Source organism: Sciurus carolinensis, chromosome 14 (assembly GCF_902686445.1).
Source record: "Sciurus carolinensis chromosome 14, mSciCar1.2, whole genome shotgun sequence".
NCBI lineage: Eukaryota > Metazoa > Chordata > Mammalia > Rodentia > Sciuridae > Sciurus > Sciurus carolinensis.
The window spans coordinates 9,565,228-9,584,293 of NC_062226.1; the positions used below are offsets into that span (position 1 = coordinate 9,565,228).

General features: G+C 37.7%; 1 protein-coding gene across 6 annotated transcripts in view; it reads right to left on the reverse strand.

Moving 5' to 3' along the window:
• The window catches only part of Gapvd1 (GTPase activating protein and VPS9 domains 1), an 85,373-nt gene that overhangs the window by 49,054 nt on the left and 17,253 nt on the right, over positions 1 to 19,066 (reverse strand). For 5 of the 6 annotated variants that reach the window (XM_047524237.1, XM_047524233.1, XM_047524234.1 and 2 more), the window contains exons 2-3: positions 3,600 to 3,816; positions 632 to 1,475 (exon numbers count right to left, since the gene is read on the reverse strand). In XM_047524237.1, coding sequence (XP_047380193.1) covers positions 632 to 1,475; positions 3,600 to 3,784 — 1,029 coding nt within the window. In that variant the 5' untranslated portion in view covers positions 3,785 to 3,816. Of the gene's footprint in view, positions 1 to 631; positions 1,476 to 3,599; positions 3,817 to 15,322; positions 15,340 to 19,066 lie in introns of those variants that run through there. The other variant, XM_047524232.1, reaches the window with a different exon arrangement.

Consider the following 19,066-nt stretch of genomic DNA (forward strand, 5'->3'; position numbering starts at 1 on the left):
AAACAGCATCAGAGCTCAGAATTTAAGAGATTTTAGAAAGATAATTTCGTGTATATGTGCAAAACATCTGGTACGTAGGGTGGTGCCATCGTATAGTCAAACATATTAACCTATCTGCAACAAAATTTAAGTATCTGCTAGCATTAAAAGGCATACCAGGGCTGAGAGTGCTTGCCTAACACTTCTGGGTTCCGTCCCTAGCACTGCAAAAAATAATAATAATAAATAAAAGGAATACCAATTATAAGTAGTCTTGTATTAGTTCAGCTCATGTTTGCTCCACCACATGAAGTACAAAAGACATTCTCAGTTTTTAATCATTCTGAATTTGAAAATATAGAACAGGGATGGTAGACTTGTCTCAGAAAATCAAATCAATATTTACATATAGATATAATTTAAGAGTGTAAGTATTCCTTTTTTAAATTAATCCCAAATTTTCTATGACTACACTATTTTAAAATTCCAATATGATTGCTTTTATTTCATAAGAAGCAAATTTGTAGGACAGTTGGAGGAAAAGAAATAAGAATATATGAACACTATCATCATGTTCTCTGTTCCCACCCCCACTGCCCAATCAACTGATTTTAAACTAAGTGCCACATTAATAATAATAGCAAAAGCATACCTGCATTAGATTAAATCTTGCCACTTCATTAATAGGAGCATCAGAAATTATGCCATACTGTTCTGGATTGACAACTGCAGGACAAATGAAGCAAGCCAACAGGAGATCAGTACACATTGCCCTGACCTCCCCGACTTCCAGTCTATCTACACAGGAAAGAGTTTTATACATCTGTGACACAATCCACCTCAAACTATGTGGAAAGCAATATGTATTCTGTTTGAGATAACCAATAAATTTGTTCACCAATGCCACCAGTTTGGCCTCATTGGATTCCACCATCTCTTGAACCTTTTGCCTAAATCTATCTGAGCCTTTCTCTCCAAAGAGTTTTTCCTGTTGATATGGGGAGAATCTCTCAATTAACTTGTTTGGATCTGTTTCCAGGTGATCTTCATCTTCGACAAGCAGTTGCATGATTGGCTCATGTAAAGTAGCTGTGAGGAAAAGTTTGGCAGAAAAGAGTCCCTCAGAAAAAAGTTTAAATAAGATGCTGAAGGCACAGGTTCCTCTCCTCAAAAGTCGCCTGGGGTTGTCACTTTCTTTAAGTTCAAATTCAATCAAGTATCGCAAAACCTGAAGGAGGTAGCTTTCATCTTCTTGCATGATACAGTTGCCATACAGGGAGGTAAAAACTGTGTAAATAACACTTTGTGTGTTCTCCTGATTAAGTTTTTCTCCAGCAACCAAAGAGGAGGCAATAAGACGAGGATTTTCCCTTAGTCGACTCAAGAATTCTCCATAAGCAGTCTCCTGAAATCCCAACTGCTTATAACCATCAACAAACTGTGTATCTTCCAAAATCTTGGCATGCTGGCAACATTCAGCAGGGGAAGCTTCAGCACTAAAAAAAATAATATCAAACAGGCAAAATAATATCAATAGCAATAATATACATACTATACTGAATCATGAAACTTTGAGTTGACTGTAGTCCCAACCAAGAGATCACTATAAACCACTAAAATCTTTTAGAGCAATACCATATGAATTAGTAAAGATTAAAACTATGAAGTACAAAGGAGTCTAATTTCTTCATATAAAATCAAGTTCAATGAAAAGTATCAATTTGTATATACTAACAAATATTGCCCAGAGCTGCACTCTATTGATTAATTAAAAAACTGTGCCAGGGGCTGGGGATATAGCTCAGTTTGTAGAGTGCTTGACTGTCAAACACAAGGCCCTGGGTTCAATCCCCAGCACCAACACCCCCCCCAAAAAAAGAAAAAACTGTGCCAGGTACAGTGGTAATGCCTATAAGCCCAGCTACTCAGAAGGCTGAGGCAAGAGGACCATGAGTTTAAGGCCAGCCTCAGCAACTTAATGAGGTCCTCATCAACTTAGCAAGAACTTGTTTCAAAATAAAAAATAAAAAGGGCTGGAGATGTGGTTCATTGGTAAAGAACCCCTGGGTTCAATTTCCAGTTTAAAAAAAAAATTGCTATAGTTAAAAACTGTTTATTTATGGTTTTGAACACAAGAAAATTTATAAATATTCAAGTACTAAAAAAGTAATCAAAACTAAGTCTAGGCTGGGGTTGTGACTCAATGGAAAAGCACTTACTTAGCATGTGTAAGGCACTAGGTTTGATCCTCAGCACCACATATAAATAAAAATAAAGGTTCACTGACAACTAAAAATTATTAAAAAAATAATAATAATTAGGTCTATGTGTGGTATATCGTTCAACCTTTCTGTGTTGGTATATAAATAAGCTATAGAATCACATCCTTCAACCAGGTTTTTTACTTCTGAAAGCAAATCTTAATAATATAAGCCTAAAACAGGATGTAAAAATCTACAACACTGTTTACAGCAGCGCTATCCACCCCTACCCCCACCCCCAACTTACCTTTACTAAGGTATAACACAGTGCCTAAACCTCAAGTGTGCAGCTTGATTGGTTTTTATATATTTATGTATCCAGTTACAAAACTCAGAATTAAGATGTTAACAGTTGGATTCAGTGGTACACACCTGTAGTCCCAGCTACTTGGGAGATTAAGACAGGATTAGTTGAGCCCAGGAGTCTGAGACTAGCCTGGGCAACATAGCCTGACCTCATCTCAAAAACAAATCAAAACAAAGAAGACATGCACCATTTAAGTACCCAAAGAATGCTTTTGCATGCCCATTCCCAGTCAATACCATCCTTGCAAGTGCAAGAAGTAACAATTATTCCAATTTTCATTATCAAAGATCAGTTCTGTTTCTTTTTGAATTTCAAAATGACATTTTTTAATATATGACTTAACATTATACCTCGGCACTATTATTCTTTTTTTTTTCCCCTTGCAATAATGGGGATTGAACCCAGGAGTGAACCACCCACCACTGAACTACATTCCCAGTCCTTTTTATTTTTTATTTGAGACCAGGCCTCCCTAAATTGCCCAGGCTAGCCACAACCTTGTGATCCTCCTAACTCAATCTGCTGAGATACTGGAATAACAGGTGTGCACCTAACAACTCTCCTATTCTTAAACACTGCTTCCTGGAACAACAGAACACTGAGGTTTTTTTTTTTGTTTTTGTTTTTGTTTTTTTTTGGTGCTGGGGATTGAACCCATGGCCTTATGCTTGCGAGGCAAGCACTCTACCAACTGAGCTATCTCCCCAGCCCAACACTGAGGTATTAACACAATAAAATAGGTGGTTTCTAAACCTAAAATGTACATATATAACATCAAAACATGGAAGTGTATATATTAAATAATATATATGAGAAAAGTAGAATACAATGTAATTTACTCTCTACAACAATAAAATATCATATGTAGAGACAAAGTTAGTGTGGTATAAAATGTTAATGCTACTTAATTGATAAAATAAACTGTTTTATAAGCACAGACTCAACACTGATTCAAACTCTCTTCATACACTTGATTGGAAATAAATTGTGAGTTACAGTTAGCATAGTGTTAGAATGGTTCAGAATTTCTAACCTGAAAATATTGTCTTTACCTGGTTATGATAAGCCGATCCAAATTAATTCTCTGTTGCTTTGCAATCCATGCTGTACGATACAACTTTTCAGCTGTCTTAAGTACATCTGCATTGAGCCTCTGAATGAGCTGTTTCTCAGAGTTTACATATAAGCGCTCCTGCTTGAGGTGATGGGCCAAAGTATGAATATCGAGTTTCACCATTTTCAAACGTGGAAAAGGTACAAAATCGATCACTAAAAGTAAAAAGACAAAATTTGTTTGTCATGTAAATTCTCTTCTAAAATCAAAAGGGGTAGAATACACTAAGATTTAGATTACACTTAGTACCACTATTAATTAATTTTTAAAATAACCTACATATTTTTATTACAAAAGTTATTACAGGTTTAGTTTTTAAAATTGATAAACACAGGCAGGAAAAAAGTTCCTAATAAGGTCATTGTTCAGAGACAGCTTCTACAAACACTTTTAAATCCAGTATCTACCTACTAGCCCTGTAGTCATCCTTGACCGTGCCCTTTCACATCACAATCAACACATTCTGTTGATTCTATCTTCAAAATATATCTCAAATCTGACTATTCCCTACTTCCACTGCTAGCCAACCACCACCTCTCACCCAGAGGTCTATGATCACCAACTCCTAACTCACCTCCCTGCTTCCTTTTTTGAACATCTGGAGTCCATTCTCTTCATAGGGTTAACTCAGATCACTTTATTCCAGCAGGAAACCACCCGAAGACTTACCTCACATTTAGAATGAAATCTGAAAGTCCTACCTGACCTCCCCAGCTACCTCTCCAGTCTCATCTCCACCGTTTCACTGTAGCTCATGCAGCTTCAGACATACCTGTCTCCTTGCTGTCTCCTGAACAGGTCAAGCTGGTCCTCCCTTAAAGTCTCTGATCCCTGTCTAAAAGGTATTTCATTTCTTCTAGCTCCAAGACTAGTGCCTTCACTTTAAACAGGTTTCTCTTGCTTACATATTTACTTAGACCTACTCAGACAACTGTTTCTAAAGTAGAAAAGATTACTTCCTAAAAGCACTTGCCCCTAGATAGTATTCTACTGCAGACATTTACTTGCATGTTAATTGTACTTTTTGGATGGCTTCTCCACTAAACAGTAAATGCCACCAGGGCCAGGACTGAACAAATATTTGCCAAAGATATAAATGAAATCACACAAATTTTGTTTATCTAGTGGCTAAACGGATAAATAGTACATATTTTTTAAGCATTATTATTTAAGATATACTCTTGAACCTAGAATGTATGACAAATGTTTTGAATCAATAATAGAAACATCTATGACAGATCACAGAACACAATGTCATGCATCCATGACAGATCACAGAACACAGTGTCGTGTGTCCAGAGACACATTAAAAATGAAACATGCCTGTCATGGTGATGCATACCTGTAATCCTAGCAACTTGGAAGGCGGAGGTAAGAAGACTGCAAATTCAAGGCCAGCCTCAGCAACTTAGCAAGACCCTAAGCAACTTAGTAAGAATCTGTCTCAAAATAATAAAAAGGGCTGGGGACATAGTTCAAAGATAAAGCGCCCCCAGGTAAATTTCCAGTACCAAAAAAGGAGAAAAAAAAAGAAAGAAAAGTGAATATTTGCCAGACGTAAAAAGGATGGTGGGCAGGTAGAAACAAACCAAGCAAAGGCATGTATGTGCAACAAAGTATAGTCATAGGGGCTGGGGATTTCGCTCAGTAGAGGAGTGCTTGCCTAGCATACTTAAGGCCCTGGGTTCCAAATGATAAAAATTATGATAGTACATTTAGATACATACACATAGCTTGCTATAGCCTGGGGTTATATGTGTGTGTATGTGTTAAGAGTGAGAACTGAGAAAGAAAAAAATGTGGGGGTTGGGGAAATAGCTCAGTCGGTAGAGTGCTTGCCTTGTAAGCATAAGGCCCTGGGTTCGATCCCCAGCACCCAAAAAAAATAAACAAACAAACAAACAAAAAAATGTATAAAGGGAGAGAAGGCTGCAGGGATAGAGGGTACCCATAAGTTACAGTTAAGAAACTTGAATTTTGCACTATCACTGTTAATGGGAAGAACTTTAAATGGGATTAACATGATTAAATTTATATCTGAGAATATAAAAGATGAAGAAGCAGGGTACAGTGGCACACACTTGTAACTCCAACTACTCAAGAGGCTAAGGCAGGAGAATTACAAGTTTCATTGCAGTCTTGGCAATTTAATGACACCCTGACTCAAAATTAAAAGGGCTGGGAATATAGCTCAGTGACAGAGCACTCACCAAGTATGTAGGAGGCCCAGGTTTGATTCTTAGTACCAGAAAAAAAAAAAAAAAAGATGGGCTGGGGTTATGGCTCAGCAGTAGAGTGCTTGCCTAGCAAGTGGGAGGCACTGAGTTCAATTCTCAGCACTACATATAAATAAATAAAGGTCCATGGACAACTAAAAAAATATTAAAAAGAGAGAGAGAGGAAGAAGTGGGGATGAGAGTAAATGAAGACAGACTAAGAAACTGTTCATCAGCAAGGAATGTTGCAGTTGGGCAATAGGAAAACAGGACAAATTCGAAAGATGTAAGGAGGTAGAAAATTCAAGATCTGTTGACACCTACATATGGAAGAAGTAAGGTAGAAATTTCCAACTCTGGTAGACAAAGAGGGTGTGGTGTTATTCATCATAACTGAGTACATGAGAAAATATTTTATAAACAGAAAATTGTTCCTGGAATGGTTCAAAATTCTTAGAAATGTGCACATTTAATTTTCACAACAATCCTGAGACAGGTACTTTATAGCTTAGGAATCTAACCAAGTCCAGGGATATCAAGAAACTTGGCTCACACCACATAGGTGAGAGCTGAGAGAACCATATGATCTCTACATACGCCTTGAACAACTTTCCATCACTTTAAACTCAATTATGTTTATTAAAAAAAAAAAAATACTCTTCTCCTCTGAAACCACAATCTCTCCAAAACCCTTGTTTTCCAACTTTTCAACATCTGTTAACAACTACTATTCTTCCTGTAGAATCCTCTTGCTCTATCTCCTGTCAGCATTCTTCTTCATAGTGTGTCATTTGACACTTAAATCCCATCCTAGGGGCTGGGGATATAGCTCAGTTGGTTGAGTGCTTGCCTCGCAAGCACAAGGCCCTGGGTTCAAATCCCCAGTACCGCAAAAAAAATAAATAAATAAATAAATAAATCCCATCCTTAGCCGGGCACAGTGGCACACACCTGTAATCCTAGCAGCTTGGGAGGCCGAGGCAGGAGGATCTTGAGTTCAAAGCCAGCCTCAGCAACGGTGAAGTGCTAAGCAACTCAGTGAGACCCTGTCTCTAAATAAAATACAAAACAGGGTTGGAGATGTGGCTCAGTGGTTGAGTGCCCCTGAGTCCAATCCCCCATACCCACCCCAGAAAAAAGTTCCATCCCTACAGCCAAACTTTGTCTCAATTATTTAACACACCACCAAATTAATATATTTAAAGGACCACCGCCATTATGTTACTTTTCTACTTTCAACATTTTCAATGGTTTTCTATTACTTTCAAGCAAACAGCTCAATATTTAGGTATATGGCATTTACAGCCTTCTGAAGCCTGGTCCCAAATAATCTACCTTCCATTGCTCCATTATATGAATCTTTTAAATTCACAAAAATTTTTTAACTTGAAATCCTAACAGAAACCCTTTTTCGGTGACCTTGCATGCCCTACATTTCTGCAGTACTAACCTGATAATCAAATATGCCCTGCAGTATACCCTTCTATTGCCCTGACTGCTATTTAAGTATCCTACTAACTTATATTTCACATGTTCACATCCTATCACCTTCTGAAAATAGATTCAAAGACTTTCAGGCTATGATGTCTAATATTTTAGCCACTAGACACATGAAATTGTTGAATTAAAATCAAATTTAAAAATGTATAATACAGGAGCTGGGATGTGGCTCAGTGGTAGATCTTTTGCCTAGCACATGTGAGGCACTGGGTTCAATCCTCAGCAACACAAAAAGAATAAATACATAAAATAAAGGTATTGGGTCCATCTACAACTAAAAAATATACTTAAAAAACTATAAAAATGTATGATACATGCTATTTATTTATTTATTTACATTTTTAGTTGTAGATGAGCACAACACCTTCATTTATTTATTTTTAGGTGGTGCTAAGGATCAAACCCAGTGCCTCCCACATGCTAGGCAAACATACCAACACTGAACTAGAACTCTAGACATTTGTTTATTTTTTTGTACTGAGGATTGAACAGTACTTTACTACTGAACTACATCCCCAGCTCTTTTTACTTCATTTTGAGACAGGATCTCACCAATTGGTAGGCTGTCCTCAAACTTGTAATCCTCCTGCCTCAGTCTCCCAAGTCACTGGGGTCACAGGCATGCACCACCATGCCTGGAAAATTCGACTTTCATAAAACATTTTAGTTGAATTTAAATTCAGTTTCATAGTCATACCAGCCACCATTTCCATTACTAAAGAACCATATATAGCTAGCAGCTACTATGTTAGACAGTGCAGACACAGAACACTTTCACATCACAGATAATTCTATTGAATACCACTGCTCTAGGGCACAAAAAATGTCTGAATCATCTCTGAACTCCTCAAAAAAAAAAAAAAAAAGTATCTCACACAGAATAAGCACTTTAAAAGTACCTGTTTCTTTCATTTCAATTCAATACAAGCAAGTTTACCTTGCCAGATTAGTGTTCATATAAGTTTTTCTGTTATATTAGCAAAAGGATTCCTAAGATTCTTTTGCTTTTTAACTCAGAGCACTATAATTTTTTTTGGCAGGGGGTGAAGGAGGGGCGGGTACCAGAGAATGAACACATGGGTGCTTAATCACTGAGCCTCATCCCCAGCACATTTTATTTTAAGACAAAACCTCCCTAAGTGGCTGAGGCTGGCTTTGGACTTGTGATCCTCCTGCCTCAGTCTTCCCAACAGCTGGGATTACAAGCATGCACCACCACACCAGACAATGCAAGAGTCTTGATGGGCTCTAGATTGAGGAAAAAGAGAGAAAAAAGCCATTTTAGTGACACCAGAGAAAACTTAATATGGATTAGATATCTGTATTAGAAAAATAGTGTTGATTTTATTATGAATACACTGTATTGTAGTTTACAATAGGAGAATATTGTACTTTTAAGAAATGCACTCAACAGGATGCAGTGGCACATACCTATAAGCCCAGCAGTTTGGGAGGCTGAGGGAGAGGATCACAAGTTCAAAAACAGTCTCAGCAACTTAGACCCTAACCAACTGAGCAAGACCTTGTCTCAAAATAAAAAATAAAAAGGATTGGGGATGTGGCTCAGTGGTTAAGCAACCCTGGATTCAATCCCTGGTACCGAAGGGGAAAAAAAAAACAAGGTGTGGTAGAAAGGGAAGGCAAGGCACTCAAGGGCTGGAATGTAGCTCAGTGGTACAGTGCTTGCCTAGCATGTATGAGGTCCTAGGTTTGATTCCCAGCACTATAAAAAAAGGGGAGAGAGAGAGATGAACTCAAGTATTTAGAAATGAAGTGTTAAGATATCTGCAACTAAGATGGTTCAGCAAAAAGTAAAATACAAATTTTTTTAAAGTAGCAAAATGTAAAATGAGTTGTGAGTATACTATTGAATACTGCTGAAATGAGTAGTGGGTTATGGTGATTATCCTTCAAGTTTTTGTATGTTTCAAAATTTTCGTAACTAAAAACAGGAGCTAAGCATAATGGTACATGCCATAATCCCAAATACTTGAGAGGCTAAGGCAGAAGGATCCTGAGACAGGAGGTCAGCCTGGGCAACTTAGCAGGACCCAAAAAAGGCTGTGGATGAGGCTCAGTGGTAGAGTGCCCCTGAATTGCAAACCTCCTGCCTCAGCCTCCTGAGTTGCTGGGATTACAAAGCATGCCTCATGGGACATATTTGGATTCATACTTGGAATCCTATTCTGTGTAATAAATAGCATGTGCCTCATTACAATGATATTGCACCTTTCTCTACTGCTCCCGTTAGACTAAACTCAGGATAAAGACTAACTCAACTCAGAGGCTGGGGCTGTAGTTCAGTGGTAGAATGCTTTCCTAGTGTGTGGAAGCACTGGGTTTGATCCTCAGCACCACATAAAAATAAATAAACAAACAAATAAATAAGTTATTTAAAAAAAAAGACTTACTCAACTCAGCACCTAGTATAGTTGATGACAGAAGTTCAGAAATGTTCACTGAACTCAATTCAGCTAGTACTAAATCTACTGACTTGCATAATTTGAAAAAAAAAAAAAACACATAAAATATTTAACAATAGCAAACAGATACTTTTTAAAAACAACAGTTGCAGAGGTAGGAATGTACCTCAGTGTCATAGAGTACATGTGTCATAGAGTACATGTGTGGCATGCTAGGCCTTAGGTTCAATACCCAACACCAGGAAAAAAAAAAAAAAAAAAACTAAGGAAAAGGGTTTGCTGGGTACACAGCTGAAATTCCAGCTACTAAAGAGGCCAGGGTAGGAAGATCACAAGGTTGAGGCCAATCCAGGCATCTAAGCAAGAAACTGTCAAAATTAAAAAATGAGCCAGATGTGGTGGCCCACACTGCAATCCCTGTAACTCAGGAGGCTGAGGCAGGAGGATCTCAAGTTCCAGGCCAGCCTTAGCAACTTAGCAAGACCCTAAGCAACTTAGTGAGATCCTGTCTCAAAATATAAAATCAAAGAGACTGGGGATGTGGATCAGTGATTAAATGTACTTGTGTTCAAACCTCAGTACAAAAGAAAGAAGGCAGGGATATAGATCACTGGTAGGGCACCCCTGGGTTCAATCCCTAGTGCCATAAATTAATTAATTTTATAAAATGGCGGAGAATGTAGCTCTGGTGATAGAGCATTTGCATAGCATGTGCAAGGCCCTAGGTTCAATCTTAAGTATTACAAAAAAAAAAAAAAAAGTAAATAAATAAAGTTGCTTTGCTCTTCTAAGACACCACTTAAAACACAAAAGAATTTAATAGTCAAAAGTTAAGGAATAGAATAAATAAAATATACCCATGCCCCTGCCTGTAATCCCAGGAGCTCTGGAGGCTGAGACAGGAGGATCACAAATTCAAAGCCAGCTTCACCAACTTATCAAGGCCCTAAGCAACCTAGTGAGACCCTGTCTCTAAATAAAATACAAAATAGGGTTGAGTTCAATCCCCGGCACCCAAATAAATAAATAAATAAAATATAGACATAAATAACTAAAAGTAGAAAAAATTTACCAAACTGATGATGACAGGAAAGCAGAGACAACTGGCAAATAAGTTTATTTAAAAGTGGCACATGCCTGTAATCCCAGCAACTCGGGAGTTTGAGGCAGAAGGACTGAATGTTAAAGCCACTTTGGGCAACTTTGCAAGACCCTGTGTAAAGATTATAAATGAAAAGGACCGGATGGACTGGGGATGTATTTCAGCAGTAGAGTGCCCCAGGGTTCAATCTGCAATGCAGAAAAAAAATGCAGTAACAATATCAGAACAATAAAATATTAACATTAAACTAACATTTCTTTAGACTAATTATGACAAGAATTCTGCTGTTTTTCCTCACTGAGCCCTCACAAACCTGTGTCTTGTGAGTTCCCCTTATCCCCATCTGACAGTTTAGGAAGGTATTGACAAGTGTAGTAAGTAGCCAAGTCATAACACAGATTCAAAGGATTCAATTTCTACTCCAAAGAAGCACTTGCTCTCAACCAACGAACTTAAAACTTTTTGTCAGCAACATCTGCTTTTTTTTTTTAATATTTTTTTTAGTTGTTGATGGACCTTTATCTTATGCATTTATTTATATGTGGTGCTGAAAATTGAACCCAGTGCCTCACACATGCTAGGCAAGCGCTCTATCACTGAGCCACAACCCCAGCCCCAGCAACATCTACTTTAATTTCCAATTATGTTAAAAACTGACTCCCTCAAGTTTTTTTATTTGTTTGTTTTTCACTATCAGTTTTTACAGAACTTTGGCTTCTGGCAATATCTACGTCATTTGAGTTTTCCCTCAAATACCATATAAATTGGCAAGGAGGTAGGGAAAATTGAACCCTTGCACACTGTGGGTGAGAATGTAATTTTGTATAGCCGCTATGGAAAATAGCAGGAAGGTTCCTCAAAAAAATGAAAAATAGAACTACTACTTGATCCAGCAATCCCACTACTACGTACATATCCAAAGGAAGTCAGTATGGCAACACTATATCTGTATTTCCATGTTTACTGAAGCACTATTCACAATGACCAACATACGCATGAATGGACAAACAAAATGTGGCATATATACACAATGGAATATTAATGAGATTCAACCATTTAAAAAAAAAAAAAAAAGCTGGGGGTGGTGGTGCACACCTGTAATCCCAGAAACTGGGGAGGCTGAGGTAGGAGGACCACAAGTTCAAGGTAGCCTCAGCAATTTAGCAAGGCTGTTAGACACTTAGGGAGACACTGTCTCAAATTTAAAAATTTTAAAAAAGAAAAAAAAAGGACTGGGGATGTAGCTCAATGGTAAAGCCCTCTGAGTTCAATCACTGGAACGGGGGTCAGGGGATCCTATCATTTACAACAATATGGATGGAACTGAAGATCATTAAGCCAGATACCGATAGACAAGTACCAAATAATCTTATGTGGAATTTTAAAAAGCTGATCTTATAGAAATAGAGAACAGAATGATAGTTTCCATAGGCTGGTGTCTGGGATAGGGCAGATGTTTAGTAAAGCATATAAAATAATAGTTAGGAGGAATAAATACAAGAGATCTATATTACAGCATGTTAACTGTAGTTAATGATGATACAGCATATTCGTGAGAAATGCCAGCAGTGTGGATGTTAAGTGATCTCAACACAAAAAATGTTTAACTACATCATGTAAAGAACATGTTTTTAGCTAGCTTTAACCACTTGACAATAAACATGCTTCGAGATAGCATGTTGGTGGGCTGGGTTGTGGTTCAGTGGTGGAGCACTTGCCTGGCATGTGTGAGGCACTGTGTTTGATTCTCAGCACCACATACAATAAATAAATAAAATAAAGTTCTATCAACATCTAAAAAAAGACATCGTGTTGTTCATGATAAGCATATAATTTTATGTCAATTAAAAAAATAAATTTGAAAAACAAAATACCATATAAAGCAACAGGGATCCCCAGCCCTCATAGGAACTTACATTCTTTTTTCTTTTCTTGCAGTGCTAGGAATTGAACCCAGGGTCTCAAGCATGCAAGGCAAACACTGTATCAATAAGCTATACCATCCCCAAATACTCTATTTCTTGTATCTGCAAAACATCCTGATATGAAACTAGAATCTCAGAATTGGAAAGACTATTAAAAACTATCTTCTCTTTCCAGGCACAATAGCACACCTCTGTAATACCTGCTTATTTAGGAGGTTGAGGTAGGAGCACGGCAAGTTTGAGGCCAGTCTGGACAACTTCGTGAGACTCTGTCTCAAAATGAAATAAAATAAAGGGTTGGGGGCTGGGGACATAGCTCAGTTGGTAGAGTGCCTGCTTTGCATTCACAAGGCCCTGGGTTCAATCCCCAGCACCACAAAAAAGAAAGAAAGAAAGAAAGAAAGAAAGAAAGGGTTGGGATGTACCTAAGTTGTAGAACACTTGCCTAACATCCCCAGGTTCAATCTCCAGTATAGCAAAAAAAAAAAAAAAAGCAAACCCAACATTTTCTCCAATTTAATTTAATTCACAAACTTTTTCTGAAGTTGTTTCACTATGACAAACTGATAACACAGTTCAGAACAATAAAGACACAACCTCTGTTCTCATAAAGCAAACTTAGTTTTGAAGTCAGAGCAAGTAAATTATGACAAAAGGGGAGATAAGAGTCTAACATTCAAAAATCTCCAAAACAGAGCACAACAATTTCCCTCATAAAACCAGCAACTGTTTCAGACCTTCTTATATTGGTCTTATTTTTATTACAGATTCCTAAGTTTCAAAACTTAGAACCCATCCTTCTTCTCAGCAACAAAGCTATCATCAAGTTCAACCCTCATATCTGTCCTCAACTTTCTAATTCCGCTGCAAATAATCATATTCATTAGCATGTATCCATGATAATTGAAAAAATTTCCTAATACGTACTCTACTTAGTTTCTTCTCTCTCCAATCCATCCCACATTGACAGATTAGTATTTCCAAAACATCTCTGAAATAAACCTTCCAATCCCTCCCAAGTTCCCTTTAAAAGACACTACTGACTTCTTAGTAGTGTTAAAACATATGCAGATGTCCAGTGGGAACCTGCGTGCTCCATTAAGTTTGCCTCTTCATGCTTCCAATCACAGGAATCAAATCCAAACCCCAGAAAAATTTTCATGTATTTAGCAAGAGAATCCCCCATCTTCTCTCACCCCTTACCAAGTTCACCAAAACCTGCCCTAGCCTGACCAGGTCTGAAGTCTAAAATAAGCCTTTACTTATTGTCCTTCACACAAGAAGCCCAGAAATCCCACACACTTTATCCCACAGAACCCAATTCCTAGACAGCTTTGTACCTTACCCCCTTCTAACCTCACCTCCTGCCCTACCCATCTTTTCCATCCTTTTCACAGTGATATCTATAGCACAAAGTGAATGATCAGAAAATTCCCTACAACTTGCACCTTTTCGGGAAAGAATTCCTTTACCTTCTTGCTTTAACTGAATCCTGGCTTCTCCACAGGAACATTGCTTCTTTTATAAACATCTCAAGCATAGCTGTTTTCTCTCCCACACCTTTCACACTCTCAAAAGCGTTGTTGCACCATTCTCCTTCCTCATCCACTAAAAAACCCAACTTTGGCTCTCATATAGACTATATGACAATCTTTTCTTACACCCCAATCATCTACAATCACGTGACCCCACCATGACTTTCAAAACTGTTGATCCTACCACCTTTTTAACTTTACCCTTCCCTGTCTTACTTACCTGGCATAAATTCAATGGCAAACATTTTAATAACTTTCTTGAATGCACCCTCAATTTGCCCCTCACTAAACCACAATTCCAGTTAAATTCAATGTTCTGCCTTGTCAACACCTGTGGATAGGAAAACACACACACACACACACACACACACGCACACACACACACGTGCATGCGTGCACACATGTGCTCTGCACAGCATCACCTCCAATTGATGAACATAAACTCCAGATGGGCCCTTATTTCTGCGCAGCATGCACACTCTACTTCCAGTTCATCCACCGTTCTCCCTCTCTCCAGTCAGTGAATTCATATCGTCTTCTCCACAAACCCACCCATCCTTATTCTCAGCTCCTTGATTTCTACCTCACTAAGAAAACTGAAGCAACAGGATTTCCCACAGTACCATAGGCATAGATGTATGCATATATACATATATACATACGTACACACATACATCAGTACATACATGTGTGTGCTGAGCTCTTTTTCGGAATGAAATGCTTTGCCTTTCTGCTGGTCAAAATCAACCCTCTCTTTTTAAAATATTTTTTAAGTTGTTGATGGACCTTTATTTTACTTATTTATTCATATGTGGTACTGAAAATCGAACCCAGTGCCTCACATATGCTAGGCAAATGCTCTACCACTGAGCCACAACCCCAGCCCCCAACCCTCTTATGAACACTAGTTTCCTCCCTAATATCAAAAACACTTGGAGCACCAGGCATGGTGGAACACACCTGTAATCTCAGTGGCTCAGGAGGCTGAGGCAGAAGGATCAAAGGTTCAAAGTCAGCATCTGCAATTCAGCGAAGTTGTAAGCAACCTAGTGATACCCTGTCTCAAAAAAAACAAAAAAACAAAAAAGGGCTTGGGATATAGTTCAGTGGTTAAATGCCTCTGGGTTCAGTCTCTGGTACGTACACACACACACACACACACACAAAAAAAAAAAAAAAAAAAAAACACACTTGGAGCACCCCAAGGTTCAAGAGTCAGACCTCATTCTCTTTTTATACATACTGCCCAAGCAATCTCATTCAATCTCGTGATTCTGCCATCAAAATGCTGACAACAACTAGGTGTGGTGGTGTACACCTCTAATCCCAGTGACTAGGAAAATGGGAGGAGGAGGATTGTAAATTCAAGGCCAGTTTTAGTAATTTAGTAAGACTCTGTCTCAAAATAAAAGGGATAGGGATATAGCTCAGTGATATGGCACCCCAGTTCAATCCCCAGTACTGGGGGGGGGGGGGGGGAGTTGACAACTCTCCAATTAATTTCACCAGTCTTAAACTTTTACCCTGAATAACAGATGTGTATATGCAACTGCCTACTCAACATCTCACATTTAATGTTCAAAACTGAGCTCATCTTCCCCCCAAAAAAACCTGCTTTCCCAACCCTTCCCACCCCACAAAAAAAACAGCCTTCTTCATTTCTATCAATGGCAACTCCCCCTTCTTCCAACTGTTCAGACCAAAAAAACTGTCATCATTTTCACTCTTTTCTCTTGTTCCCTGCATATTTTGTCTGGACAAGACTGTCCTTTGGTGGGTAAGAAAGAAAAAAAAAAAAAAAAAAAAAAAGGTGAACAGTATGAAATTATCTTTAAATGCTAACTAAAGTAAGTGCATTATACTGAAAACATTAAAAATCACATCTGTGAGTTTCATGAAAGACTTAAAGGAAAAGTGATGGTGCTCATAATTTTCAATTATTCCTTACTTCCAAGAGGATAATTTCCAAATTCCTAAGTTTAATGTTCAAGGTTCAATCTTGCCTTGGCCTACCCCTCCAATCCTATTTTACACTATTTCCTTATATTTAAAATAGTTCAGTAAGTTAGGCCTTCTCATTTTTATTTTCAATTCAACTTCATATTTATATCAGCCCCCATCTAATCTACATCCTCTAATTTCTAAGGCCTGGCTCAATAAAACCTTCCTTCCCACCCACACAGGCTAACCCCAGTGACAAATCCCAACTCTTAACTCACGAAGCACTCATTATCCGTATCACTAATTTGAAACTGTTTTTTTCTTTCTTTTTTTTTCATCTTGAGTGTCCACATCCTACTTTTCCAGCAAGAAAGAATGTCCCTTCAAAATGTGACAGCATCTCTTAGACCTGTAAGTTTTGCCCCATCCAAATACCATGGCCAAACAAGTTCTTAATACACCTCTGCTAAGATTCGCACTGTCACAAACTGCTGTGTGAAAAAGAGCATAAATAATATCAAGAACTATAAAATGAAACTTAGGTATACCTAAAAATAATATATAATATTTTCCTAAAATTTGCAAGCATTTTCTGATTTTTTTGGGGGGGGTTTACTGGGGATTGAACCCAGGGGTGCTTTACCACTGAGCTATTTCCCCAGTCCTTTTTGAGGGAGGGTCTCATTCCGCTGCTAAGCGGCTCATTAAATTGCTAAAACTGGCCTCCAACGTGTGATCTCCTACCTCAGCCTCCTAACTAACAGGGATTAACATGATCCACCATCCCTGACTAGATAATTTCTTTTAAAATGGTCAAAAACTAGACTTTGACCACTTAAATTTAATACTATTTACCACTTTTTCTACAAAAATCAAATAGAGTTGGAGTGGTGTAATCCCAACTATAATTCTATCTACTTGGGAGGCTGAGGCAGGAAGATTGTAAATTCAAGGCCAGTCTCAACAACTTAGCAAGACCTTCTCTCAAAATAAAATATAAAAAGGGCTGGGAATGAACTCAGTAGTAAAGTGCTCCTGGGTTTCAATCCCTAGTTCTCAGAAATGAATTAATTAATAAAACTAAATAGATTATACCCATGCATATTAAATATTAAAATTTTGAGGAATAAATTTAAGCTTTTCAACTTATATAATTAATATTTATCACTGAGAGCCCAGTGGAGAGATTTTAGTGGAAAGAGTGAAACACAATGAGTTTCTACATTGTAGGGACCAGCAAACCATGGCTTGTGAGCCAAATTAAGCCTGTGGTTTTATATAAATTAAGGGTTTTTTAAAAATATTTTTAATTGTTGATGGACCTTTATTTTATTTATATGTGGTGCTGAGGATCAAACCCATTGCCTCAGACATGCTAGGCAAATGCTCTATCACTGAGCCACAACCCTAGCCCCTAAATGAAGTTTTACTGGAATAAATTCAAGTCTATTTGCGTATATATTGTCTGGCTGCATTCATACCATTCAGTCACAATGGTAAAGTTGAATAGTTGCCAGACTCCTCCTAAGTCATTATGGTCCATAAGCCTAAAATATTTACTATCTGGCCCTCTACAGAAAAAAAAAGTTTGCCAACTTGTTTTAAGTTGGCATGATAAACAATCATTCCTACACCAATGCAGAGCATGGAGAGGAAGCACAGTCTGATAAGGTGAAATTTGTGAATCATGAAATACATTAAAAGTTCCAAGGAGGGTCAGGCGCAGTGCCACATGCCTGTAATCCCAGCAGCTTGGGAGGCTGAGGCAGGAGGACCATGAGTTCAAAGCTAGCCTCAGCGACTCAGTAAGACCCAGTATCTAAATAAATTATTTAAAAAAAAAAAAAAAAGGGACTGGGGATGTGGCTCAGTGGTTAAGCATCCCTGGGTTCAATCCCTGGTACCAAAAATAAAAAATTCCAAGGAGAGTAAACATATTAGAAATGTCAATAACTATACTTAAATGAATTCCTAAGACTTAAAACAAGGTCTCAAAAGCAGGAAAAATATTTTAAAGTATCTATGGGATAAGAATCACATTCCATGTTCTTACTATTGAGAATTTCTAATTAAAGGCATCCCAACTTAATTATATATATCCAGGAGTTCTAAACTATAAGTGACAGCTAGAGTTCAGTAAACAAACTAATCACCTCTTTATTAATCTAATATACTTAGGAATAACATTAAGAGAGTCAATACAAGAAGACCACTTCCTACTTTCTTAATTTAATACAGAATACTTTAGTCAACATAGTGGAAAGGATACCAAAACTGCAATCAGAAGATCTGAGGAGTTTAAGACCAGGCTTTGACGCCCACTGGCAAGGTAACTTGTGGCCACTCACTTCATGAAAGTTGAGATAATACTCTTATCTATCTCACACAGTAAACCATGAAAGGACTAAAAAGTGTAAATGACTGCACGGTGAAGGATGTCCTTATTCTTGTCAAGTAAAAAGTAATTTTTATTATTTCACTGGAACAAGGCAGACTCTATGTCCATCAAATGACAGAATTCACCAAAATGAACCTTTTCATAAAAGTAAGTGGGAAATATAAAAGTCATAACTAAAGTGGTAAGACAGACTATTTGCTAACATTATGGAGCCTACACTTGAGAAAAGCTAAAAGTGAAATTAAAGGGCCAATTACCTTCACTCTAAGAGTGTTATCAGTAAAATAATAAGCCTCAGCACACATAATACGGCTTTGAAATTTGAGAATAAAGCATCATTTGCAAAGATTAATGTGTCTAATTTA